The sequence below is a fragment of the Perissodus microlepis genome, chromosome 13 (assembly GCF_051167445.1).
Source record: "Perissodus microlepis isolate ML-2025 ecotype Zambia chromosome 13, ASM5116744v1, whole genome shotgun sequence".
Taxonomy (NCBI): domain Eukaryota; kingdom Metazoa; phylum Chordata; class Actinopteri; order Cichliformes; family Cichlidae; genus Perissodus; species Perissodus microlepis.
The window spans coordinates 9,311,496-9,338,742 of NC_140473.1; the positions used below are offsets into that span (position 1 = coordinate 9,311,496).

General features: G+C 43.3%; 1 protein-coding gene across 6 annotated transcripts in view; it reads left to right on the plus strand.

Moving 5' to 3' along the window:
* sipa1l2a (signal-induced proliferation-associated 1like 2, genome duplicate a) overlaps positions 1 to 27,247 on the plus strand; it is an 81,920-nt gene that overhangs the window by 17,571 nt on the left and 37,102 nt on the right. For 5 of the 6 annotated variants that reach the window (XM_084949437.1, XM_084949440.1, XM_084949439.1 and 2 more), the window contains exons 2-6: positions 15,077 to 16,848; positions 21,113 to 21,246; positions 22,299 to 22,487; positions 26,652 to 26,826; positions 27,048 to 27,151. In XM_084949437.1, coding sequence (XP_084805563.1) covers positions 15,339 to 16,848; positions 21,113 to 21,246; positions 22,299 to 22,487; positions 26,652 to 26,826; positions 27,048 to 27,151 — 2,112 coding nt within the window. In that variant the 5' untranslated portion in view covers positions 15,077 to 15,338. Of the gene's footprint in view, positions 1 to 1,190; positions 1,868 to 15,076; positions 16,849 to 21,112; positions 21,247 to 22,298; positions 22,488 to 26,651; positions 26,827 to 27,047; positions 27,152 to 27,247 lie in introns of those variants that run through there. The other variant, XM_084949438.1, reaches the window with a different exon arrangement.

A 27,247-nucleotide genomic window follows, 5' to 3' on the forward strand; every position in this document is an offset into this window, starting at 1 on the left:
TTGCTGGGATGCAGTGACAAGAACTCTTAAGTGTTACCTCCTGTGGGCTTCCCACTCTTCAAATAAAACTCTTTCCTTCCCCTCAACTCAAATCAAAGCTGAGAACCTGCCTGCAGAGGCTGGATCAAAGGAAGACTGTGGCACAAAGACTTGTACCCGCTGCCATTCATTCAGCTTGATTAAAGTCTGTCATTTCCTGCTATTAACACGTTTCTACCTCCAACCAGAAACTGAGCAAAGCCGTTATCAGGAAGTGGCTAGAGTTGTCACTGTGTTTGGGTCCTTTCAATTAAATCCCCTGAAGCTTAATTATGTAACATTATATGCTCTTTCTTTAGCCTTCCTGTGTCTCGGGAAGGCTGACTTTTTGAGAAATAATAGTTTCAGTTACATAAACATATTTACAAATAGTCGGTTGTAGTTACTAAAAAGGCACAAGTTCAGTTTTTAAGCCACTCTTCTGCAGCAGTACTCTCCTCAGTGGTGTAGGTCACAGTTATTGCTCTCCACGCCCATATTTCAGCCACTCCTTTACAGATTTCCAACCAGCCTCCTTCACTAAATCCATATTAGAGCCTTGACACAGCAAGCTGACCACAGGTGACTCTCATCAACAAACACTTAATGGCAGCCTAATGTCAAAAGTGAAAATTACAGTGCCATATGCAACTTTTTTTTAATGGACTACCAACTTGGCAGGCACAGAGAAGTGATCATCTGTAGTGTTCACTGTGCAACTTTTATGAGATGATATGAAGCAGCACATAAGTTAATCTTTGTTGGTTGGTGTATGTGTTTGTGCACGGGAGAGTGTGTAAACCTTAAAACCACAGCTGTTTGCTTCAAAACACCAGAGAGGGGTGTCCTGCAGAGTTCTGTTTTCATACATTTCTCTTCCTTTCTTGCTCTGAAGACCATCATAACCTCACCCCTCCCTGCCTCCCCTTGTGTCTGGTTGCTGCAGTCTCTGCTGCTGATGGGAAAAAGTATGCAGTGCTTAGCATATGGCATGTGGATAGAGGATTATCATTTTTGGGAAAAAAAGAAAAAAACCATGCCTCCTCTTGGGCCTTTCTCCGCTTATCTCTGTGTTTAAGGTGGTCGTGGTTGCTGCTAGCTCTGTCTGCCAGACAGACCTTTGTACCAAGCTGTAGTTCATAAGAGAGAATGGATAAGTGGATTCCTGCATCTCCCATCACTCCAAATGTCAGCCATCATGAGGAACTTGGAAGGTCACAGGCTTGATCTGGGGATCTTTTCCTGGGAACAATAGCTGACCCCCCCAATTTTTCTTTTCTTCTTTTTTCCCCTCCGTTCTTGTCCTTCCTGTCAGCCCGAGAAGCTCTGAATGTCACGGTCCATTCCCTGCCCCCAACCCCCAACACCAACACTCAGCATTGCTCCCCACCCCAACTCTTAGCCAACACAGCCACCTACTTTCCCTTACATATGCTAATGCTGCAGCCTCATTCAGCTGTTGGTGGCTTTGTCACAGGGGGGAGGGCTGTGTGCATTAAGGGGCAGCTGTATGCATTTCACTAAATTGACTCCAAATAGCTGCCAGACTTGTCCTGATTTTACTCTCTCCTTCTCTTCTTTATACCTTTCTCCATTTTTCTTTCCAAGCTAGCTGTTAGTAAAGGAGCAAAAGGAAGGTGCTGCAGTTTATTTTTTGAAGCTTTCTGCCGTGGAGTGTGTCGGGTTCCTCTCTTTCTTTGTGTGCTTTTGGGTGGCTTGTGCTCAACAAGTGGCTGATGGATTTAATGCACTTGGATAGCATCTCCACAGTGAGCTCATTACCACAGTAGCTCACAGGTCTCTGTTCTTAGAATTTATGGCTCTGATGAAAAAGGACTCTATTAATCAGGTAAGCATGGCAACTATTTATCTACTGTTGCTTTTTCATTTAATGGCCTCACACAGGAAAATGGTGTAAAGGCTAAATAATGCACGTTAGTTAACATGAACTTTTGTTTGAGTCGCATTTATGTGCAGCATCAGCTTTATAAAAAGTGGAGTACGGCCTTTCTGTGTTTCAGACAGTTCTTGTGAGGTGACTAAATGAGTGATTCATCTGTATATCCGTGCTTGCTCCTGTCTTCCGTTCACATCCACTGATTGACTGAACATGGTTTTGTGTCAGCAGCAGAGATTGCAGCAGCTGCCCTGAAGTCCAAATTATCTCTCTTACACCAAAATTCTGTCAGCAGCACCGGGCTGACGGTGAGGAAGAAACTTTGAAAAGGAAATAAAAAGCTGCTGCACTGAGTACAAGGAGGGAAAGACAGTCTATGGCGACGACGCGTGCTGAGGTCGCCCTGCTGTCAGGCTGCATAAGTGCTGCTGCCCAGCTGATGCGTGTGAATGTGTTTGCATCAGTGTGTTGACTCTGTCTTAACCGCGTCAAACATCTACTTCCCCTCTCTCGCCGGTGATAATGTGACAGCGTGGACTCTGCCTGACCTGACAGCAGAAGCACAGATCTTCTGAGAGCTTTCGAGCTGAACACTTTCCTTTTGCAAACTGAGAGTTCTCCTCTCACCGTTTTTCTTCTCCTCTCCCAGAGAGAGTGTACTTTTCTGAACAGGCTGCCATTGGTATGGTTGTAGCTAAGAAAGCAGCAGGCTGCTGGGAAGTGGCGGGGTGGGGGATGATGTGTGCTGATGGAAATAGGTGGTGGTTTATTCTGGAGACTTGCTGGGCCACATCAACCCTGCATGTCCCTTTCTGTCGCCCCATAGCAGAGAGGGCCGCTGTGGTTAGGCCCAGTTTGCGGGGGACAGATGGTCCCTTTTGGAGAAGGGCCACAGCACAGTGGTCTCTGTTCGTGGGGCTCCACCAGAGCAGCCAAGAACAAACACGGTCTCCTTCTGTTGGGAACATTCAGGAGCTTCGGTCTGTGAGACCTAATGGATTCAGGAAGTGACATCTAAAACTTTGCATGCGTGTTAGGAGTGTGACTGTGACACTGATAATTTTGAATGACCTTTAAATAAGTGCTTTGTGAATGCGCTGCTAGTCAGATTTCCAATAACACTGCATTCCATTAGTCATATTAGTCAGTATTCTTTAGTATTGTAACAGAGGAGAGAACGGGGGACTCTTTGTCTTTGTCCATAGCCAAGTTTGCAACATTGCTTTAGTCTTTTAATTGGTGCACTGTGAGCTTTCTGTCACTTTCCTGCAGTTCTTGTTCTTTGTTTCCATGCGAATAAACAGGGAGAATCTGTTGTCCTGTCTATTTTAATTCTCAGATCACCCTGAAACAACTAAAGGACAATGGCAGTGTGCTGCCCGGCAGGCGCTGGGCAGACGGCCAGCTGGCAGAGCGACGGGGTAGGAGACTCCCATTTTCAAGCAGAACCAAGAGGAGGCTTGCCTCTCCTGCACTGCTTATAGCCAGCACCATGATTATTGTGCTCCTTCTATATGAGCTTTAGTCCAAGCAACTGGGGCTCTTTTCCAGAACATAGCTTTGACGCATGGCTCAGCTCTACAGCTCTACACCTTGTCGATGTGATGCGCTTAAGCTACCCCTTGATGGATTGCTGTTAGTAATTATGTTAATCTTGGCATGTAAAGGTCATCATTCTAGTGCTGCAGTGGTAATTTTATCAATGGCTGTCATCCGTAATGTATTACTTGGCAGTGGAATTTAAAGCCATGCAGCAAATTCATATGGGGTATTTTATACTTGCACTGGAAATATGACAAATTACTTGAGGGTTGAACTGTCAGCTTAGTTGCAACCAAGCTTCAGAGCTTTTGAAGTGCTTTAAGAAGATGTGTTTTGATGTTTAATGAGCCTACAGCATATAAAAACACTAAGTGATTGTTTTAGAGGCTCTTAACGTACATCAATTTAAAACATGCTTTATATCTTTGCAATGCAGACAGTGACTTTGAAGCCATGTTTATATGAAAGAAATCAATGTGCAGTCATGGTTTGTTTTTGTTTTTTTGACTCATTGCATTGTATATTTTTGCGAAGTCTCTATTGAGCTTATTTTTTTTAATTATTTAAACCATTCACGTCTTGATTTACTTTTACTCTCGATGTCTTTGTATTGTTCATCACCCAACCTCCCCTCAGCTTCAGGTCATGCACTGAGGCTCTGTTTATCAGTCCACTGAACCTTGTTCTTGAACTTTTGTGGTGAATTCAATTTTTAAAGTAGAGGACAACTAAAGAAAGTTTTTATTTCTTTTAAAGTGAGTTACAGGTGTTTGGTTTTTTTTTTTAACCACGAGTAAGAGAGAAAGCCAAATTTGTAACTACCAAAACTTTTAGCTCTTGATTCTTTGTCATCTCCTTAGAGAAAACTTATTAAAAAATTTCCAGCCAGGTTGTAAGCGGTTACTTGACCTGCTGACATTAAAAAGCTTGAGTGTTGTTAGTGTCGCTATTTTTATCTTTAATTGTGACTGAGATGAAAATCAGGCTACACTGTAAGAGTCAAATGCTGGTAATTCCAAAGTGTTAAGACTCCATTTATGTCAGCTGTAATTGTGTTGTCTTTGTATTTACCCCTTAGCCAAAGTTCACTCTACAGACTCACAATTATTTAGGCCACTTTGCTCTGGCGGAGCCTTTTTCTTTGTCTATAGTGGAGCATATGGTAGATATTATGGGATTTGAAAGTGTGCAGGAAATGAAAAGAATTCACTTTTTTTTTTTTTTGTAGTTTCTGTAAGGTAAATACTCACTGTTCCCTCAACCAAGTGAAATAGAGTCACATCGTGGTTGACCCCTGAGCCTCAGACTCAGCTGTAGCCAGCACATTCCAGATGGAGCTACAGCCAGCACAAAGCAGAGCAGGCTTCAGGGCACGCTGGTGTAGGAAAACGGACTGCGTGTTCATGTAAGCCGCCTCCCTGATAAGACTAAGGCTACAAATAACCACCGGCCCAAACCGCAAACTCCACAGCGAAGCAAACCGCTATCTTTTGTTTAATTGTACATGTGAGAGCATAGCTGTTGACAGATGAGGTGTGGCTCGGTAACTGCTGGAGGACCGTCACCTCGGGTTAGAGCTGCAGCCACAGAAGCAGATTATCAGATTCGGCTCAGCTCGGAAAGTGTCTCTACTGCCACTTGTATTCCAGCCGTTTTCCGTCTTGTGTCTGTGGAAACCGGTTCAATTTTAGGATGCTGTGGAAGTATAAAAGTCTGATTCTGGTATGAAGCAACTTCTTCCTTGAAAAGCTTCCCATCTAGTCCACTTGATCCAGAAGGGAAACAGGTGATAGGATTTTTACTTGAGTTTTATATAGATCAAAATGCAGACGGAGCATAAAGAGACTTCTTTTGAAGCTGCACTTATGCCAGAGGTTAGATTCCTGCAGATACTTTGGTGGGCGCTTTTTGGTCTTTTTTTTTTCCCTTTCCAATAGCTTCTTTACTCCTAAAACCTGTGCACCTGCGGCACTGACTGGGCATTAGTAAATGTGGGCATTTCCCACAGTGCATTGTCAGGCTGGGTGAAGGGTGAGTGGGTGAGAGTATAGTTTACTCTGTGCTGTCTGACCTCCTTTTAAATCTTTCCTACTTGTTCGTCTTCTGTTGGTTCAACTAAGGTCTGGATGCGCTGAGATATAAAAAAGAAAACAAACCTCTAATTGTCTCTCATGCTCCTGTGGAAGTTGCTTGGCTTCAGAGCCTCTCTCTCCACAAGCACACACCCATATGAACTCAGGCTCCACTCTTTTGTAACATTTTATGTCTTTAATCTCCGCTGCTGCTGTCATGCCAATCATCACTCTCTCATGAGGTCACTGCATGTGTTTGTGTGGTTGTGTAATTATGGGCAGTGCCAGGCATATTGGATTGTGTCAGACTTTTCAGCGGTGATGCCCTCGTTTCTGTAGATGGTTTGCACTGTAAAAAGTCCAAATTCAAAATTAATGTTTTTGTGTGTATGTGTGTTTTAGATGTATTTCTTCTAAGCTGACATAACCTAAAAGGGTAAATATCAGGTTTCCTCTACAAAAAGTTTAGTTACCAAGTGAGTCAACAATCTTGACTGAATTCAGTCTAAATGTGGAGCTAGATCACGGAAAAATAGGAGTCCAGGGACTGTCCTTCAGAAAATCACTTCATGGATGGTGTCATTCTTTCTGCCGCATATTTAAAAAATGACACTTGCCAAAGAGAGTAGCACTCTGACATTATTAGTATAGCTGGCCTGTCAAGACAACTTCTGTGTTTGAAAACACTGGTGAAATCAACTGTAAATGTCAAGTTGAGAAAATCTGGTATAGCAGGTTGTGTATTTTCCATAGAAACAACAGCAACTGTTGGTTCCAGAAAGCTTGGAGTGACACAGTGTACCAAGAGTGTCGAAAGCTACCAGTTTTGACAGAAATTTGGGAACAAAAAAACCCCTGCCCGTACTGTGTATATATGCCAGTGCCTAGCTGATAATAGTGCATTAAAGGAAATGGAAACATGTCTAAATATGTAACAAGAAAGTAAGTGGAACATTCTTTTTCACAGCGACCCAATGAGTAAAGTAATACAGTACTTTTGAGACGTATCTTGAAGTGGATACAGCGGTTGTTAGCACATCACATGGCAGTACATCATCTTTGCTTATCAAACAGAAGGTTATGAGTTGAAATCCAACCCTGCAATAAAACACCTGGGATGTTTTGTTTTTAAATTAGTATCGCAAGTGCTGCTACTCTAGATGCATGAGTAAATATGAATAGTGACGTTAAATTTAACCCTCTCAGGCTCAAATTAAACTTTTTGTTGCTAATGCACAACCAAGTCCTGCAGTGGTACTTCTGACTAAAAAAAAAAAAAAAACTCATAAAATATGTATGTGGGGTAATCAGGTTGTTAGTTTTTAGCTGTTGCAAATCTGCAACGCCTGCCTTGAGAGGGTTAACAAGCTTACAATGACCCTTTGACTGAAGTTCTTAATTTGTTTTTGTTTGAGCTTTTACAGTGTCGGAGGCTGTGCACAGTACACATGGGGACTATGACAGAAAAATGAGATGGCAGATTAGTACTAAAAGATGTTGGTGCTGATGGTACACTCAGACAAACGTTCTCACAGTCAACAGGACAGGTTTGCGACAAATAAACCGCCCAGCGTTTGGCTTTGATTGCTACAAGTCAGAACTTGCTGAGATGTTTGCAAAATCTTGTCCACAGCATTTCTAGCTAGTTAATGGTCTCCGCTCTGTGTGTGGGTTTTTTTCCCTTCTTCTTAAAGATGTGGTCTTTGTTGTGCATGTACTTTGTGGACCATGCAACCTATTGTTTATTTAGTCAGTGAGTTGACCTGCAATTACCAATGAATCATGATCCAAATTAAAACCAGAAGGACCCTAAGCTGTCTCTATTTCATATAATGAAATAAGTTACCCCAAGTTTACTTATTTGCATTCTTGAAGTATTACCTTTTTAAGTGTTAAATGCTAAAATGCTAAAGAGAGGTTGTTTTTAATGAATAGGCTCACTCATTTTGGCATGTCATTCAAGGGGAAGCTGGCATTCAGCAGCTCTTCTTCTCTTGATGTGTTGTTAGAAAAGCGTAATCTCTTTGTTTGGTTAAGAGAACAAACATGCCCTCTCCTCATTTGCTTATTGTTGTTGTAATGCAGAACCACATCCAGTTCTCTCTCTCTATGTGTGTGCGTGTGCCTGTGTGGGTGTTCATTTTAAGCACAACTGTCAGGATTTCTGGCCTTCATCCTGTGTGACTTGCAAATTCTGCAGACCCCCAGTTACACACCCAGAGCCTTTGAAGACATGCCAAATTTGATTTCCAAGTATACCAGAGCCTTGAGTGACAGTGACTTATGAGGAGGAAAGGATGGAGGGGAAGTAGTGGGTAAATGGAGGATGATTTTGACCGTCTGTTTGGTAAGTGACAGTCACATCCCTCTATCCTTGCTGATGGACAACACTGAAATTGGTCACTGCTGAAGTAATATTTTTAATTCCGTAGCTTACTTCTTGCGTAACCCTACTTAACCTAAATATTTATGAGTTGTGTTGTTTTATGTGTTTTCCAAACCATGTGAATATTTTAAAGGATAAGAAGGCTTGATATAGTCTGTAGTTTCATCATGTTAGGCTTGATAAGGCAGCTGGCTGGGACTCAGTTTACTAGCTTCCCTACCGCCCACTGAGGGTGTGACCCTCCATTCACACTGGCCATTAAAATCTCAGCATTACTCCCTGCAGGCAATATTGGCACATCACGGTGTTCGGTAGGTGGTCTAAGCACAATAAGAGAAGGTGGAGTTTGATGATTGGGTTCTTACCGGCTCAGATACACTGCTCTACCGCCGCGTTGAGGAAGGAGTGGCTTCGGCCATTAATGGCAGGGCTTTAGCATCAGTCTTAATATGAGTGTCAGCTGGTGGGAGATTATTCCCTGTTGTGTGGTTGAATTGTGGGAGCAGCAGATGAAAAAGGAAGAAGTTGAATGGTGCATTTCGTGTTCTTTGGTCCATACTTTCATAGCTTTAGTTCATGTGATCAGTAACGCACACGCATACACACACAGTCTTGACACCTCTTTACAAGTGTCCTTTTGGTTACGGAGGGCCTTGGGGAAGGTGCCATGCCTGGTTTCCCAGGCCCCAGTAATGAACTCTCAAGGATAACATTGCCCAATTAATTGGTTCTGTGGTTTTAATTGCACCGATCTCTTTGAGCTTGGTTTTGGCAAAACTCCCATTCTATTTTTTTTCCTTCTCTGCTTAACCTCTCATTCTTCTTTTTGTAACAACCCAGTTAAGGTGAAGAATCGCTCCAGTGAAGCAGGAATACAAGTTTTTTTTGTTTGTACACCCCCCCCTTTTTCTCCTCCATCAGATTGGAGATGTCCGTGTCTGGTTGCAGATATCTCTGCCCCAACCTTCTCTTGCTGCGAGTCTGATGAATTTAATATCTAAAACCAGCACATGCCCCCCTCCCATTCTCAGCACAAGGTTGCAAGCAGCTGCTGACAATGGAGGATTGAAATCAGAGCTCCCACGTTGTTTTAAATCAACTCCTTGGAGGGAAAAGTGCCAACACAGTATGCAGCGCTGATTTGATCACATTTGAGTGCGGAGTGATATGGAACGCGATTTTATTGTTTTTATTTTAAGTTTATTGAGGAATCAAACGGAGGGCAGTGAAGCATGTGAAACGTCCCTTCAGGTTTGTTTGCTTTCCGCTTGGATTTTATCCCCCCTTCCTCCTTGTTAATGATGAACACAGTGAGACACATCCTAATGTCTGACTGTCTGCAGCATGTCAGTGTAAAATGGCAGAAGGCAGGTTTAAAAAAAAAAAAAAAAAAAAAAAAAGGTTTTAAATTCATTGAGAAGGACTTGTAAATTTCATTCACATCACAACACTGCCTCACCCGTTTTATGATGAAGTCCATGAGCTGGAAAATTGATGTAATCATCTTGGCCTCTAGTCTACATTGCACCCTAATTTGGCTGCAGGAGGAGAGGAGAGGATGACTGCATCGCAGCTTGGCCTCGGCTCCTGAGGTTGAGGCATCTTGGGGACGAGGCCAGCTACAACTTCCTGATTGCAGAGAACAGAGGAGCATTAATGTGGCTCAATTACACAAGGCTTTATTAAAGATAATTGGCCATAATTACAGGCCTGCGTTCACCCCAAAGGCGCAAGAGTGGCCAGGCAGGTTGGTCGGGACTAAGTAAACACGTCTGACTTTGACCTGAGGTGCAGTAGGCTGGACACAGGAGGATTCCACATTTTATAGGAATGTGAAAATTCGATTCCTGCTTTGACGGTTATTATCTCAGTTGAAGGTGTTGTTACATATCATGCCAAATGTCTTTTCTGGGCAAAACCTGAAGGTAAATTGTGCCTGTGATCTTCAAACGCATGCAAATCTTGATATTTTGCTGAAATGATTGTGACTTCTTGGTGACTTTTCAGCAATTGCAACACGCGATTTACTCAACCCGTGCGAGCTGAGCGTCTCAAGGTTAAGCAGCACATGATATTTTCAAAGATAACTCCAGGCCTAACAGCGTGCTATTATGTGGCATGTTTAGCTACTCAGGAATCAATTGCTACCTGAAATGAGCGTTGATGCCAACAAATCGGGTAAGCGAAGATGCAGTATTCCTCTCAAGAACTTTTTTTTAAGGGCTAATGACACGGTTCTGCTTTTTTCACGTGCACGCTATGTTCCTAATTTCCTGAAGTGCTGTCAGTGCTGAGTGGATTAGTCTTAATAATGTTGCGCTCAGAAAGTGTTTGCGACTGGCATCAAAGTGCTTCAGCGTTGATGTGTGCAGTGCTGTTTTTGTCAAACATCCTGGCACTGTGACTCTTTTTCCATAAATACCATTTGCCAAATTCCAGTTTTCTCATTACTAGCTCAAGTAGCTCAGGGTTTCACTCAGCGTGCCCTTACTAGTCCATTAGATAAATCTGTAACTATAAACATTTGCAGAGTTGGAACCAAAACCCAACAAAAGCACACTTCATGTTTTTGCTCGGAGAGCCTTCCTCTCCCTGCTCGCAGTGGCAGTTCTGCACAAGTGACTGCAGAAGTCAGTCACTCGGGTGAAATGGCCTATTAGTGAAAGAGGAGTATTAATCTCAGAGTGGTGGACAGAACACGTTCACTTTTCTGACAGCGTATTAATATCTGGCGGGCCTTTAATCAGGACACAGTGTCAGAGGATTATTTTAAGACCTGTCAGAACCGCTGGGCCACTCCTCTCTGGATGAACCAAGATGAAAGACAGACTCTCCAACATCAGACAGAAAATGAGTTCATTACTGTAATTAGGCCTCTCTCCCATCTCGCCTTCGCCATTCCTTCCTCCTGTTCACCAGGCCTTTTGTCTTAAACGCCCATAATGGCGATGCATTACTCCACTTAGCGAAAGCAGACCTCTCACCCCTTTCCATCTGCTGTTTCACTTGTGGAGACCAAAACAAAAGAAAGGAGAGAAAGAGGACAGAAAACACACACTCTCCCATCGCCTGTGGCACCCTCACTTGGTGGAGGAAGGTGGGGGTCGAGACATGGTGCGGGTCGTTAATCACTGTCAAAGGGAAATTGGCTAATAGAAGAAAGTAAAGAGAAACACAGACCACCATGTTCACTGGGTTATCCTGTCCAGGGCAGCTCACCCTGGCTTGACCCCAGGCAGCAACACAAACAAGGAGAGGCTGGACTTTATGAACTTAAATAGGCTAATCTGCTGTTTCAAGAGACTGGCTTGAAAGACAAAAACTCAGAATAGATTTTTTTTTTTTTTCCTTTAAGTGTTTAAAAATGAGGTGTTGTCCTCTTATTTTTAGCCCCTCAACATTTTTAGATGTTCAAGTGCAGACGCGATGCTGCAAACAGCGCTAATAAACGTCAGGCTTTGATTGTTCTTTGCTCTGTCTGTGTTGACAGGATTTCTGTCTGTTTCTCTCTCCGACTACAGTGAGAAGTCAGTCATGCTGTTTTGTTGTCATGCACTGACATTACAGTATGTCAGTTTCTTTGTTCCTCCTGTCCTCAGTCATCCGTTAAAAGCGTCTATTGGAGTGTCACCACTGATAAAGCTGTTTGTGCAGGTGGCGCATTTTGCTGTCACTCGCTCTAATTGCGAGTGTGAAAAAACAGTGTTCAGTCGACGTCTGGGTGTCGGTCAGGAGACTGCTCCCTGTCATGCCTTTAAAGGAGACTTGGTATTAATTTTGGTTGACCAGGAAAAATCTAAAATGGCTGTCTTGCTGCAGGAATAGAAATATGGGAATAGCTACTTAATATTTTTTTTCCCCCGAGGTTCCATGTTTGTTTTGGCTAGGGGATATCTCCCATGTTGTCTTGAGATAATGGATGTTTAGTGTTGCAAAGCAGTGGATATCTCTTAAGTATTGGCTTACAATTCACAAAGACTTTAGGGATAAAGTTAGCCTTTAAACAGACTGCTCTAGATCTACGCATGTAGGCTGCATCCAAGATTGCATGCTAACATGCTATTCAGTACACAGAGTGTGATGTAGGAGTGAAACCTAACTACGAGCAACAGTAACAGTGGTATGTGCAACGCATACCTTTTCCAGGCTTTGTTATTGTCACTACACTGCAGGCAGACGCGCATTTCATTATTCATTTCCAGCAGAATATTGCAGGCAGACGACACCAAATAAGAAAAAATATAAGTGAAAGGGAAATGTGGTAGTCGTATGCATAACCCTTGGTGGTGGAGAGTGCCCAAGGACATTTAATAACCCCCAGTTAAAGTGTAAAAATAAGGTTTTAGTTTGCTAGATGTAATATCCTTTTTAGCGTATATTCATTGTTACCTACTTTCCCTTAAATGAGGTTTGGGGGTAATTATAATGTCTCAAACTGACAACACAGCTCTCAGGAAGTGAGGGTTTACATGCTGAGCAGCATGACAGCAAAGCGCATGATGCTGAGTGCAAGAGGAATATACAGGAATGACTCTTAAACTCAGAAATGACTTGCTATTTTGCACTTGACATTGGTAAGCCTTTTGAATGAGTGTTTAGTTAAATGCCTGAAGGTGGGGGGGGAAGGGATGTGGTTAAGAAATGCCTTTGACACCGTCACATTTTGTTCTAAAACATAAAATATGCAAGTAAAGCTTTTTACGTCTCTCGGAGATGTTTGTTTGCTAACGAGACTGCAGAAAATTGCCTGAGACATTCAGCAGCTTTGGAGGCTCAGTGATGGGGAAGATGAAGTCATTAAATTGTGATGTAGTTCATTTATAAGATAGCATTAGCATTTTACTTCTGGCAATTGCATTTATGTTTCAAAAAATCATAAAAGTTGCATTAATTGGAGATTATGTTGCTGAACAAAATGCCAGTATCACAAACTTTTTATTACCCATGAGTCGTTTTTTCCCTGCAGTAATCCATAAAAGCCTATTAAGAAATCCCATTGGCTGTTTGTCAAGGAAACCAGGGTGATGCAAACTTCTGTGTTGGCCTACAGAAAAATTCCTGCAGGATCACATGGAAGTACTGCTATGCACCTTGATCTACAATGTCTTTGTGTATGGGAGACTTCCTAATTATAGCTCAGGATTTATTGTAGAAATAATAAAGTCATATTTGCTACAAGATCTGCAGCTTTGGCTCTTTGAAGACTGGCGTTGTCTGTGATTAAAAATAAGTGGCTTTGTTATTGTTCACCACATGGCAGTCAGACACATACTTCATTATTCATCATTTGCCATTTGTAACGGACAAACATATTTCCCACAGCAGTTCTCTTCACTACATTATGCATGACGCAACACAATTTCTTGCCTTCATCTTTAAGCCCCTTGTTAAATAAAGTGACACGACATGCATTTTCCTGCTCCTGTTAATAAAGCCGTTCTCATAACAACCCAAGCCCCCGGTGGGAGAGGGAGGGCTGCACATAGTTTGGCTGTTGTTGTAACTGAGAAGTCGTCATTACCAGCCTGTTCCTACACATTTAGGTCATGCATGCATTAACCTGTATTCGGCCCAGGCAGAAGTGAATACTTTATTATTAAAATGTTTCCAACTCGTCCCAAGTGTATTTGGTCTAGTCTGGCTTGCAGCTAATCTTGATGTGGCCCACATTTTCTTCCTAAAATAGTTTAGCCCCCCTCCTTAGCAGTAAATGACAGAAATGTAAACAGTTGTCTGGAAGCTGTAGCGATCATATTAAAGGCCAAGCGGATGGAACTGAGACAAAGACTAGGACCTTGGGCCCATATACCATCATTTATCATGTTCACAATGAAACCTTTCAAAGAAAGACGCTTTAACGGAGCTTCCCATCTTCGCTGAAGCGAATACTGGGGATTTGGTCCATGTTCTCTTTGATGGCAAGGGTTTTACTTGATAACTCAAGGGGTTTTCACATGATTGCAGTACCAGAAGAAATGAAGCACAGCACTGGCCCCAAAGAACAAGAAAAACGCATTTGGGTCAATGTAGAAAGCCTTGCAGTCTGTACTGCAGTGTAGTGTGATCTACAATGCAGAAGTCGGTGTCAGTAAAGAGATGAATCCAGTATAACACCTCCGTCACCTGCCCCCTCCTCTGGAGCTACAACACAACACATAGCATGGGATGAGATTGATGAGAGAAACTTGCTTGTTTCTTCTTGGAGTTTCATGAGTATCTTTATTACTTTGTCCCAACCCATACCTGCTTTTAAAAGTCTGATAGTCGATGTTCTGCAGCATTATTTACAGATTAAGTGGAAGCCACGTGTTTGTGTATTTTTAACATCTGAAATACCCAGTGGCTTCACTCTCCTCCTCTCCGTCCTTGAATGTTCAGTCTGCTGAATCTGATATGAGCTTTTTCTTCCCTAACAGAATTAGCATAGGCCAAACTTTACCCTCTGAAGTTGTGGCAGTGCTGCAGTAGACACTATATATATATATATATATATATATATATATATATATATATATATATATATATATTTTTTTTTTATTTTAGTCTTACAGTTCTACTGTTTTTTCGTTTGTTTTCTTTTGTCACAGACTTTTTACCTCATCAAGTCCTTGTTAATTTTCCTACTAACCAGATCAGATAAAAAGGCAAAGTGGAGCTGGTGTTGAATATGCATCAGTTCTCCAACTATCCCTCCTGTATAATTTGCCGGCTTGATGATGCTGCAAGCCGTTGGATCAGATACTGGTACATGCGAACGTTTAGTTCAACATCTGCCTCTTGTTGCTGTAATTTGCTTCACCGCCATCTGTTAGACATAGGCTAGAAGCACCATCCATGATATACATCTATCTAGTTATAAACCTATAATGGCACTCTCTACTCCCAAAGATGCAAATTACTCGTACTCTGCGATAAGCTCGGCATAGTTCCAAACCTGAAAGATCCCAGCGTAGCCCGTGGTGAGAGTTTATTACAAAGATAACTAGGTACAGACAATTTGGGTCAGCAGTTTTTCTTTTTAGCTTAGCTGATTGTGCCATATTTTGGAGTCCTGCTGAGAAATAAAATACTTGTTTTAAATGAAAATGTCTTTTCAAAGCCTTTCAACCTGCTCGCAGTGCGTTAAATATTTTTTCTTTCTTCTGTGTTTCTGTGCTATAGATCTACCACCTCCAGCTGTCGTTATTCATTGGCGACACGCTGTGAGAGAAGGCTCCGCTCTGCTGTGCTACGGCGCGCCCCAGTCACTCGTCCTTGACGCCCAAATGCTGTGTGCCAATTGTCATGCCACCCGTCCTCTGTGAGTTATGACGGCTGCTTCGTTGACTCAGGAAAAAGGCTGCTCCTTGGCTCACCAGTGAGCAAGTCGCATGATGAAGGAGGGTCCTGCAAGTCTGCTCTTCAAGGAATCTGCCAGCAGGATATGAGTATTTTGAGCCCTGTGACAGCTAACAAATCTAACCTTGTGGGAATTGTGGGAGGCCCAGAAGAATACTCCAGAGTCATGCAGTCAGAGGAGCTATTCAGCAGGAAGCTCAAAGCCTTGAGCGATAGCATGGGACCTCCAGCCTCCAGCATGCAGGGGAAACCTGATGGTGCAGGCAAAACAAATGGTACTCCGGCAATGCCTAAAATGGGTGTCAGGGCCAGGGTCACAGAATGGCCGCCAAGAAAAGACGGATGGGACGGGCGGCCTTCGCCTAACTATCAGAGTGTGATACCCGTGTTTCAGAACGGCCAGCAGGAACACACTGTGGAAATACTAGACCAAGGTGAAGCAGTCTGTCTGGAGGTGGACTACACTGACAAATACACGCTGAGTGACTTTCTCTGCCACTCTCCGCTGAAGGGTCTGCACCCTATCCGTCAGCGGAGCAACAGTGACGTTACCATAAGTGACATCGACTCTGAAGACGTAATGGACCAGAATGCCGTCAACCCAAACACTGGAGCCTCGCTGCACCGCGAGTACGGCAGCACATCCTCCATTGACCGCCAGGGCTTGACTGGGGATGGCTTCTTCACCATGCTTAAGGGCTACCGAGTTGAAACCCTGGACCACCGCAGTATACCCCCTCTGGGTTTCCCCGAGTTGCTGCGCTGTGATGCCTCGCTGTCCCCCAGCTTGCAGACAGCAGCACAAATTGCAAGGGGTGAGATAGTTCACATTCCAGGCTATGACTACATAGACAGCTCCCTACTCTACAGCCGGGAACGGGAAAAGTCCTTCATGAGACGTCTTAAATCGGAGTCGTCAGAAACATCACTGTTCAGGAAACTTCGGCCCATAAAGAGTGAAAGTGACGCACTGCGGCTCTCAATCGAGGATGACCGGCGACCGCTCAGCTTCCAAAAATGCTTCGCCCACTACGATGTGCAGAGTGTGCTTTTTAACATCAGCGAGGCGGTGGCGAGCAGAGCTAACCTGAGCCAGAGGAAAAACACTACTACCGGTGCCTCGGCCGCCTCAGCTGGAGCCGGAGCTGGTGGAGTGTCCGTAGTTGGAGGCGGTGCTGGACCTGGAGCAGGAGCCGATGGTGGAGCAGCAGGATGCAACAGTGCCAATCCCCCCATGTTTGAGTCTCCACTGGGCAGCAGAGAGGACTTGAACCCAAAGGAGAACCTGGATGCAGACGAGGGGGACGGGAAGAGCAACAGCTTGGTGCTGAGTTGCCCGCACTTTCGCAATGAGATTGGTGGCGAGAGCGAGAGGAAGATCTCCCTCTCCAGAGCCAACAGTGTAAACTACAGCGGTTTGTCAGAGAGCTGCTCTTTCGAGTCGTCCTTAAGTTCACACTGCACCAACGCAGGAGTTTCTGTGCTTGAGGTGCCTCGAGAAAACCAGCCAATCCACAGGGAAAAGGTCAAACGCTACATCATCGAGCACATTGACCTTGGAGCATACTACTACCACAAATTCTTCTACGGGAGAGGTAAGGAGCTAATTTCTGTTTTTACAGATAGTTAAAAGTGATGATGCAGCAGGATTTGTGTGACTCACGGTTGAGGACTATTAAACTTTCCAGGCCAGCTACATTTTTATAAAGTAAGACTTCTTCAGTCACCTGTGGGGAAGCTAGTTCCCAGATGGAACAGCCTCATCTCACAGGGTCAAATATCTCAACGTCCCAGTTGTTTTTTGTACAAGCAAATGAAATAAAGTCCAGAACAATAGCAGGCTTGTGTTGGGTGCGAGGGCGTGTGTTTCACTTCCTCAGCAGAGGAGCGGTCATGTCCTCCCTCTGATATTACTCCGAACCCTGCGGAGAAACTGCGATTAGTCATGTGAAAAAGAGAGAGGTGAGTGAGAGGGTGTACTGCAGCTGTTCCCTGCAGGGACTAAGAGAGTACGAGGTTTCCTCATATGAAACTTTAGGGTCAGCAGAACTACGCCAAGGTCCCAGTTCTCCTCATTAAAACACCTACGAGACGAATGCTGGAAATACCGTGCTGACCCCGACCCATCGCCGCATTATACATATCTGTTTTTCCCACTTCTCTGTGCAATCTGTGCTCGCTGGTCTCAGCAGATAGAGTTACCCCGTCTTAAGCCTGCCCCCACCATAGAAAACAGCTGCTTCACCTTTCACACTCTGAGATGCCTTAACCTCTTCAAAAAGACACTGAATAAAAATCTGTCTCTGAGAGACATGTTGATAATTGCCCAAATGCCTTGCTAATACTCACACCAAAGCTGGGTTCTGGATTTGGGTTGTGCATTTATTTAGCCTGCATTCACAGCAATGCAGGCCTGTGTATAACAGGGCATTTTCATGAAGACGTTAGTCTTTAGGGTAGGATGCCTCTTTCACAGTATGGAAATGTAGCCACTGCCTTTTTGCTTTTTTTAAAATAAGGTGTTTTATTGACTAGACAGGTCTGTCATCACCTGCGCTTCACAGCAAAGACACACTCACACAAACATGACTATGTGTCACTATTTCTCAGCAGGCTTTCATCAACCTGGACTGAACATTGATCCAATTGATTGCCTAAAGCCCTGCTTCCCTTAGCAACCGGAGTGGTTTTTCCCCTAATGGACACAATGCTTCCTTCACACAAAATGGGTCAACCTTCACTATGTATAGGTCATGGTCACATTAGGTGTTTGGGTTGACACTGAGGTGTGCAGAGGGCAATGTAAACCATCTCTTACTGAGATGCAAGGCCTGAAATTAAGCTTGGAGCACTAAATGTACAGAAGAATGGGCTCATAGTGTTGGACTTTCAAAGATTTTTTAAGGTGTTTCTGTGGTGTGGATTAACAGCAAAACGAAAAGGGGGCATTATTTGACATGAAAAATCAAAGTCATCCAATTTGCAACCTTTGGCAAATTGTCAGCACCATGTGATGGGCACCGCTGACATGCTAAAGAAATGTGTTGACAAAAAGCTTTCCTCTAAAGTCAGCATTGTCTGACTCACTGTGCTCCTGGTATTTGGATGCCTTGTGACCTCCATTGCTACACAGCCCCCCCACCACCACCGTTTGACCTTATGCCTTACATTTCCCTGCAGAACTCTGTCCCTGACAAGCTGTGCATTCAACAGACAGTTAACCCTACTTTCCCTCCATACAGATAATTTATTATTAATGCCGATGTGCGTTTTGCCCCACTGTTTATGCCACAGTGACAAGAACCACGCTATTTAACACAGCTTGCACTGCATGGCGTGGATGTAATATCGAAAACTTCTGCAGAAATCTCTTTGTGAATGTCACTGCTTTGTGGACCCTGCTGAGGTTTTTCTTTTAGCTGTTGAATCCAGGTCTTTCTCCTCAGCGTTAGTCTGGATTAAGGGAGTGTTTGCTCAAGGCCCTCTTATATGTGTGCCTACACACACACACACACACACGTACGCACACGTACGCACGCACGCATGCATTGTGTGTCAACAAAGAAATTAGTACTGGTTCTTATGGTGCTTAGAGCTGAAAAGACTAAAGCCCAGCTAGTAATCCTTGTCGTGTAGTGAATTTTTCATTAAATCAGCACAATAACTGATGGAAAGAATTAACGACCGTATAAGAAATGTGGCCAAAAGACTCAACTCCTTTGGAGCGATACTATAAGCAGTAGAGCTGGCACTCTGCCCATCATTATTATTATTAATTTACTCTGAAAATTAATGTCTAGACCTCAGGGTGTCAAAAGGGGAAACAACCACAGACTGTCCATAAATGAAAAAAGTATTCATCCTTCAGGGGGCATAAAAAGGGCAAGGAAAAGTAATGAGAATCTGCCCATCACATTTTCATATTTTCAGCACACTGGAGGGGTGAGGAGGTTACTGGAAGAGATTTACCCAAAGCCATGAAAATCCCCTGGAAATTTCCTGAAAATCTTGCCTTGGGTTTTTGAGCAAAGTAGATCGAAACACGAAATTTTGAGTGTGACTCAATAAATGTTTTTCTGGGATTACACCAGATTTATTTCATGCCATGATTGTTGATATAACTGATGGATATATAGACCAACACCAACATCTTTGCAGTGATTCCCCCCCCCCCTCCCCCATTGTCATGTGATCCAATTTCTACCAGGATTTGAATGTTGGTGCAGTGTTACCCACGTGGTCATCTATCTAATATGCATACGAGTACATGCCATTTATAAAGTGCAAAGCTCGACTTCTGCATCATTCATTTCTAGCATGAGAACAAAGTCAAGGGTTGCTGCTGCAGTAGTAGTAGTCGTAGTAGTAGCTGTGGGAACGTGACTTATGGGGCAGAACAGTCCATTAATTTAAAATGACAGAACAACAACAAGAGGAAAAAAAAACATTTGCATGTTCTGTGGGCGTCCTGAGCGACTGCTTCATTCAGTTATGGATGTTATGCGTCATGCATGCACTTCACTTCAGAATAGAAAACGGAATTAAATTTCTTTTGAAATGACCTGATGTATTATTAAGGTCATAAATGTATTGGTGCAGACTTATATTAAGACATTATGTCATGTCTGTACTTCAGTCTGCATGTGTCTGCATTGTGCAAAACTCAATGCCACGTGGAGCATGTGGGTTTTATTTATTTAGTGCCGAATTGCAGCAGCAGTCTTATCAGTGCTTCATTACAAAGCAATGGCTAATGACTCTATATAAGCAAGTACTTGGTGATGCTGGGGAAGAAAAAATCCCTTTTATCAGAAAGAGACTGCTGGCAGACTCAGGCTCAGGGACACAACAGCATCACACAGTAGCTGGAGATCCATGATGTGAACTCTGCTCTTGCTCTACTGGATTGAAATCTTTGAATGAACTCAGTCATGTTCAAGAAACTAGTTTGCGATGATTTGAGCTTTGTGACATGATGCATTATCCTAAAGGAAGCAGCCATCAGAAGGTGGATACGCTGTAGGGCATAAAGGGATGGACATGATCAGCAACACACTCAGGTGGCATTTAAATGATGCTCAGTTGGTACTAAGGAGTCCAAAATATGGCAAGAAAATAACCACATACCCCCAGCCTGAACCACTTGAGATAATGCAGGATGGGGTAATAGGCTGTATCTTCAGTTTTATGTTGACTGGAGTGGCCCTCGGTGTCTTCTGCTGCTGTAGCCCATCTTCAAAGTTTAATGTGCTGTACGTTCAAAGATGCTCTGTTGCATTGCTTGGTTGTAAGAAGTGGTTGTTTGAGTTATTGTTGCCTTCCTGTCAGCTCTGAACATTCTCCTCTGACCTCTTCCATCAGGAAGGCATTTTCACCCAGAAACTGCTGCTTGCTCGATGTTTTTCCCCCTCCTTTTCAGACCTTTCTCTGTAAACACTTGAGATGGCCATGAAAAAATCCCAGTAGATCGATAATTTGACAAATATACATCCCAGCTCTGATAATGCCACATTCAAAGTCACTTTAATCACCTTTTACCTCATCGTGGTGCTTAGTTTCAACTTCAGCAGGTCGTCTTTGCCGTGTATACATATCTAAATGCATTGAGTTACTGCTATGTGACTGGCTGATGAGATCTTTGTTGAACAGATGTAACTAATCAGCTCGTCTGTGAGTGTATATAGGTAAACAGATAATCTACTGAAACCACAGCAGTAATTTGATTACGTGTTTTATTAAAAATCTGTAATTTATTATTACTTTATTTATATTTAAGCTTTCTTTCTTTCACCAGCTAACATAATGTCTGATAACATGCATAACTCTCATTTAATTTTATATCTCTTTCTCTCCCTCCAGAGCATCAGAATTATTTCGGTGTAGATGACCATCTTGGACCCGTGGCAGTCAGCATCCGCAGGGAGAAGCTAGACGATGGAAGGGATAAGGAAGGGACGCAGTATAACTATCGGGTCACCTTTAGAACCAGTCAGGTAACGATAATACACTGATGTGCACTTTTCGCTCACTGCTTACATTATGGATGCATGATTGGAGAACCTTCATGACCTGTCAATTTATCAAAGAATTGTTTACTAGCGCGAACATGGATTTTTCATATTTCTCATATCACATTCAGTGAGACACGTTAAGGTCATTCGGCCTGCGGCTCAGTCAAGCAGTACAAGAGTCCAGGAATGCTTCAGTACCCCCGAAAACAACAGGAAACTTCTCTGCCCTCTTAAATCTGCACTAATGTGTCCAGTGATTCGATGCCAGTTGTGACTCAGTTGGCCATTAATGCAAATACTGATACAGTGTATCAGAGGTGTGTAGTTGCCCGCCTTCGCTCACTTTCACACACCCCGATGAACACACAACCTGATTAATCCTAAAAAACGGAGAGGCAGAGTCCTGGTGTCCCTGGTGGGACCGTATCGTCTTGATTGATGCTGGCTTGTCTCATTCACTGAATAATTCAGGTGCAACAGATGCGTCAGGCAGGAAAATGTCACTGATATCCAGTGCCCTTCTCGGTTTAAAGCACCACTCCCACGATAAAACAATGTATCTGGGTCATGGTAGCCCTGCAAGTGGCACGCAGGCAGTGTTTTAACTCCTCGACCGCTGGAGCATCTATTTGCATGTACTCCTGTCATTTAGCCTCATTGCTCTCTCTGTGCGACCTGCCCCACATCGCTCTCTCTTCCTTCCTCTGCTATATAAGTCTACTTTTCGGAAAGCCTTTTGATTGGACCGCAGTTGACTGCTGACATGTTAACAGGCTGTGCAAATGGAAATTTGGATGTTGTTGTTTTGAAAGTGTTTACTGGCACACAAACATCTAGTATTCAGTTAGCCTGTCTCAATTATTTAGAATTTGAGTTCCCTAATGCTGTCCAGAGTCATAATGTAGTCATTACCCTAAACAATAAGTCAGCATATGGAAGCATACCTGACCCAACCCTATCACACTGTACAAGTAGGAGTGTATATGACTGTTAACTTTACTGGACAAATCCTCACCATCTGTCTTTCCTGCCAGCTGACCACCCTCCGTGGTGCCATCCTGGAGGATGCCATTCCATCCACGGCGAGACACGGGACGGCCCGCGGCCTGCCGCTCAAAGAAGTACTTGAATACGTCATCCCTGAGCTGAATATCCAGTGTCTGAGGCTGGCCATGAACTCTCCCAAAGTCCCGGAACAGCTCCTCAAGCTGGATGAGCAAGGGGTGAATAATACATTGAGATGTCCTCTTGAACCGTGTTTTGAGTGCTACCACAGATTTTTGCTGATGATGATGATGATGATTTAACGGGGTAATCTGAGGTTCAGTGCCTTGATGATTAATACTTGGTGTCTTGCATTTTAAGATATGTATACATATGGTTCTTCCTTTTTTTTAAGACCCCCCCCCCCCCAAAAAAAAAAAAAAGAAAAAAGAAAAAAATTGCGTAAATACTACCACTTGTAGTTTTACGGGGTGATGCATTACATGCAGGACTACTACTTGTCGAGACGAAGTGACTCACTGTGGAGTCATGACTGTGAGGCTGCCAACCAGCACTCCAGGAGGTCACTGCATCTGGACAAACAATAGTGAATCACACAACCTCTTCACAAAACCTAGACAGATTACGCTAACAAGATACAGCAGGTTAACAAACGTGCGTCTCTGTATGTGAAATCTTTCTCTGAGGAGGGAAGAAAGCCTCGTCTGTCCAGAAATTTTCCAGCTGTTTAATTTTAAAGCCACCGCAGCCACATATCAGAAACGAAAGATTGTTTTGACTGCATTAGCACATCACGCTACATATTTCAGGCGTGTCTCTATTTGTGACATTTACCTCAGCTATAGAAGGAAACTGGGAGGGATTAACTTCAAATAGCAGGGATCTTTGTCCTATATATGGGCTGCTTGTTATAGATAGATAACACAGACTCCTGGGCCGAGGCGCAGACAATATCACGCTTAAATAGAATCAATAGAAATCCTGTACTCTCTGCAGCCAGCACCATCTGTTTTTGGCACACTTGTTGTGCTGATAGGACACTTGCACACAAGTTAGAGTAACTTACTTTTGACAGCCTACTTTGCCTGAGAGCAGGAGATTTGGTATGCTGCTCAGACGGTGGAGGGTGTCATCTTGCATTATCTCTGTTTGAATAAAATTGCTAATAGTGATATGGGCTCTCTATATTCACAGCTGTCACAGATTCATTGCGTGATCGGAAGGCCTTTAATTTCTCATGTAATGAAACTGGGAAAAAAAAGATGGAATGGAGAGTGGAAGGATTAGCCAGGGGTGATACTTGTTTCACCATCAGAGAATTGTCTGCTTATTAGTTTAATTACATTCGTTAGCGTGTGCCCATCCTTCCAATTGACAGGGGAAAGGTTCTTATAATAGAAAGTGTCAGCCAAGACCCTCTTCTGTGTTAGGATTTCGTTACACACATAAACAAGAGCAATGAAGTGTCCTCTCTAAAGCAAGTTAAATGCACTCACGGTGGCAGGCTCTGTGTCCAATTATGTCAAATAAGTGCTTTGAGGAAGTTCTTCCCACCAGATGTTACAGGGGTTTGTTCACCTGCCATGCGACTCCCCATGTCTGCAGATAAAGAGTTTGATAGATGATGAAACTGACACATGGGAGGCAAAAAAAAGCAATAAAATAATCTCAAGAAACTGCCTTCAGAGGAGGAGAGCCCAGGCTAAGTGGGGCTTGAAGCTCTTCCAGTTGGCACTCCTCTGCGCAGACCTCAAACCAAAAGCCCAGTGGAAGCCAGTTTTATATTTGGATGTCAGTATTTGTGCACACTCCTGTTATAATCATTAATGTTATTCTTGCCGGGCAAATGTTCAATATGTCAGGCACTCCTTAATCTGCTTTTTAACCAAGCTGGACTTTGACCGCCCCTCTAATGTGTTTATGTGAGGAAGCTGATACGGGACAGGAAGAACTGCAGCCTGATGATCTGCCTGACTTTTTTTCCCCCTAAAGTGCATATTTTTTGAGGATTTGTGTGCGCGCGCACAATTCTTTGGAGATGTTAGATGTTAGTCTCTTTGTTAAATGCTTCCTCTTGCTGTGAACAGAGTCAGAGAGGGTCTCCTACATCTGCAAAAAGAATATCCCTGAAAGCGGCCTTGTAGACTGCGCCGTAACAGCCTAGGACGTAAGAAGAGAAGAGAGCATATGTGAATGTATTTTAGATCTCATTGTAGATCACAGTGAATTGACTGTGCGCAGATGGACTGTGGAAAAGGAGTTGGCAGCTAATGAGATTTAGAGATGCGATCTTGAGTAAGAAATTACAAATTAGGTTTTGTTTTTTTTGTAAGCCATTGATTTTTCAATGCGAATCTGCTGTTTCAATCTAAAGACTCAAATCTGGAAAATTAAAATTCTTTAGTTTATTATTATCTGTGTCAGTTAGAAAATGAAAGTTGTGAATTTACAAGCACTGGTAATACTCATAAATTTGAAAGTGAGAGGAAAATATGTGTCATGACAGTAATGACAACGTTGAGGAGGTCAGGGAACAGTTACTGACCTTTTCCTCTAAGTTATGTTTGACAGATGATATTCTCCCTAACCTAGAAAGCTAATCTCCCTGCAGTGATTGCATTCATAGCATGAACAAAGAATAAGTGCAGGAAATTTTGCAATTACAAACACTGCGTTTTTTTAAAATCCCCTGGCCTTACATTGAAAGTTGGAGAAGTTTCTGTAGTGACACTTCAATGCAATAACCCCAGCAGATGTTTGTGTAGTGGTGCGTGGTGATTGTAGCCAGGCTTAAGTAGCCACATTTTGGATTTTTGCTGCATCAGGACACTGCAGCGCAGACATATGTCACACCACGCCATCCCTCAGGAGCCGCTCAGAGCTCTCCGGGGGAAACACTGTCCCAATTTCTTTCTCCACTCATTATGTGTCTTTTGTTGTTTGTGCGTTCTTATTTTAGTTTCAGCTTTTGTTTAAATGAATGAGCAGGAGTTCAGTTTTCAACGCCCTGCAGCTCTGGACAGATGGAGAAAAATTGGAGATGCTTTCTTTGCTAAGATTTTTGGCAAGATCTGTTAAATGGGATACAGCTCCACCTTAACAGAAGCTAATGCCGCTCCAAAAAGAGCCATCACAGACGGTGATGCAACAAGCTTCACTGAAGGAGCACTGCTCATCTGTATCTTTGTTATATGTCCTGTGTGCTTGCACTTTTCAAATTCGCCCCAAAGGTTAATGTGATTACCCTCCCTATCGGTTAGGCTGTTAAGAGGAGCTGGAGGTCAAGCGAGTCCATATCACACAGGATAAAAGACAGAAGGCCACATCATTGCACATCATGCCATTTCCACGGGGCTTGATGGTATAATAGCTTTTGGTAACCGCAGGAGCTTTAGTGCAGAACAGACTGCCTGATGGGAGGAAGTCACCATGACAACAGTGTCAGGAGTACACCGGGAAATCATAACCTGTAACGGAGGAAAAAGACAATTCCAATTTGTTTCAGTATATAGACCATTTGTCAGCATTCACATTCAGAGAAACCCTTTCTTCCCGCCGTACCGACACATTGACTCTGGGTCAAGATGAAGGTGAAGCTGTGAATAAAGGGCAACAGGTGCCAAACGCAAGGGGCTGCCTCCTCATCTATTTGTTTCCACCCTTGACCCTTTTTTTTTTTTTCTTCCATCTTCTGCTATCATTGGGAGGGTGTAAGCTTTAGAACTCATGTAGTGGAGAGATGCTCTCACACTAATCTCACAAGAGAATCACTCCAGATGTTTTCTTTCTTCCTGTCTCTTGAGGAGATGAGTTCATATCAGACATTTCTGAATTACAGCAACGCTTGTGGTGGAAACTTGAGAGATTTGGCTCCCTTTTCTATACCTTTAGATGGTCTTCTCAATAAACAAGACGTCTGTATATCTGCATGTAGACACATTTGTTAAACAATCTTCCTAGTATTTCACAGCTACAAAAGTATCTCCTAAGGAAGAGGTCCATTAGAAAGTATTGAAATACTGTTGTTGGCAGATTATGCCGTTTTCTTTCATAAACCGAAACTGTTCTGCTGTATGTCTGTAATCCACTCCCTTGTCGCCCCACAGCTGCTCTTAAGTAGCAGCTAATAGCTCAGGCTGATTTATACTCTGCACAGTGCTCCTGAGAGTTCATAGCCTAGCTTCACAAAAGGGGATTTCAGCTCTCTCCCCCCCCAAGAAGGGTTATGAAGGCCTTCACATTAGCTGTGACATGATGGAAAGTGGGCATTTGCATGCTTTGAGTGCTTAATATACAGTATGTATGAGTGTGGTGTGCGTGATACCTATCAGCAACAGGAAATAGTACTCACTGAGTGTCTATGTCTATTTTCCTCATTCCAGCTAAGCTTCCAGCACAAGGTGGGAGTACTCTACTGCAAGGCTGGCCAGAGCACAGAGGAAGAGATGTACAACAACGAGAGTGCCGGCCCAGCGCTGGATGAGTTCTTGGATCTGCTTGGTCAGAGGGTGCGCCTCAAAGGCTTCACCAAGTACAGAGCTCAGCTGGATAACAAGAGTAAGATAAAATGCACAACACACTCGCCAAACTAAACATCCACAAATGCTAACCCACACATTTCCAGTCCTGCTGAGTGCAGATGCTCCGCTGTATGTGTTTACAGGGACTGTAGTGCATCTTCAATCTTAATTTTTGTTCTATGATATCATCAGATCAGCTAACTCGGTTACATTTTGCAATCTGGCCTGAGACCCTGACCTCCCTGTCTTCTCTTATAGCGGACTCCACAGGCACGCACTCTCTTTACACTACCTATAAAGACTACGAGCTGATGTTTCACGTGTCCACCATGCTCCCCTACACACCCAACAACCGGCAGCAGGTGAGTAAACTGTACCCTTCAGGCTCTATCTTCTGCAGCACACCACCATCCTTGCTCCTCTGTGTACTCAATTGATGTCTAATAGCTTTAATAAAT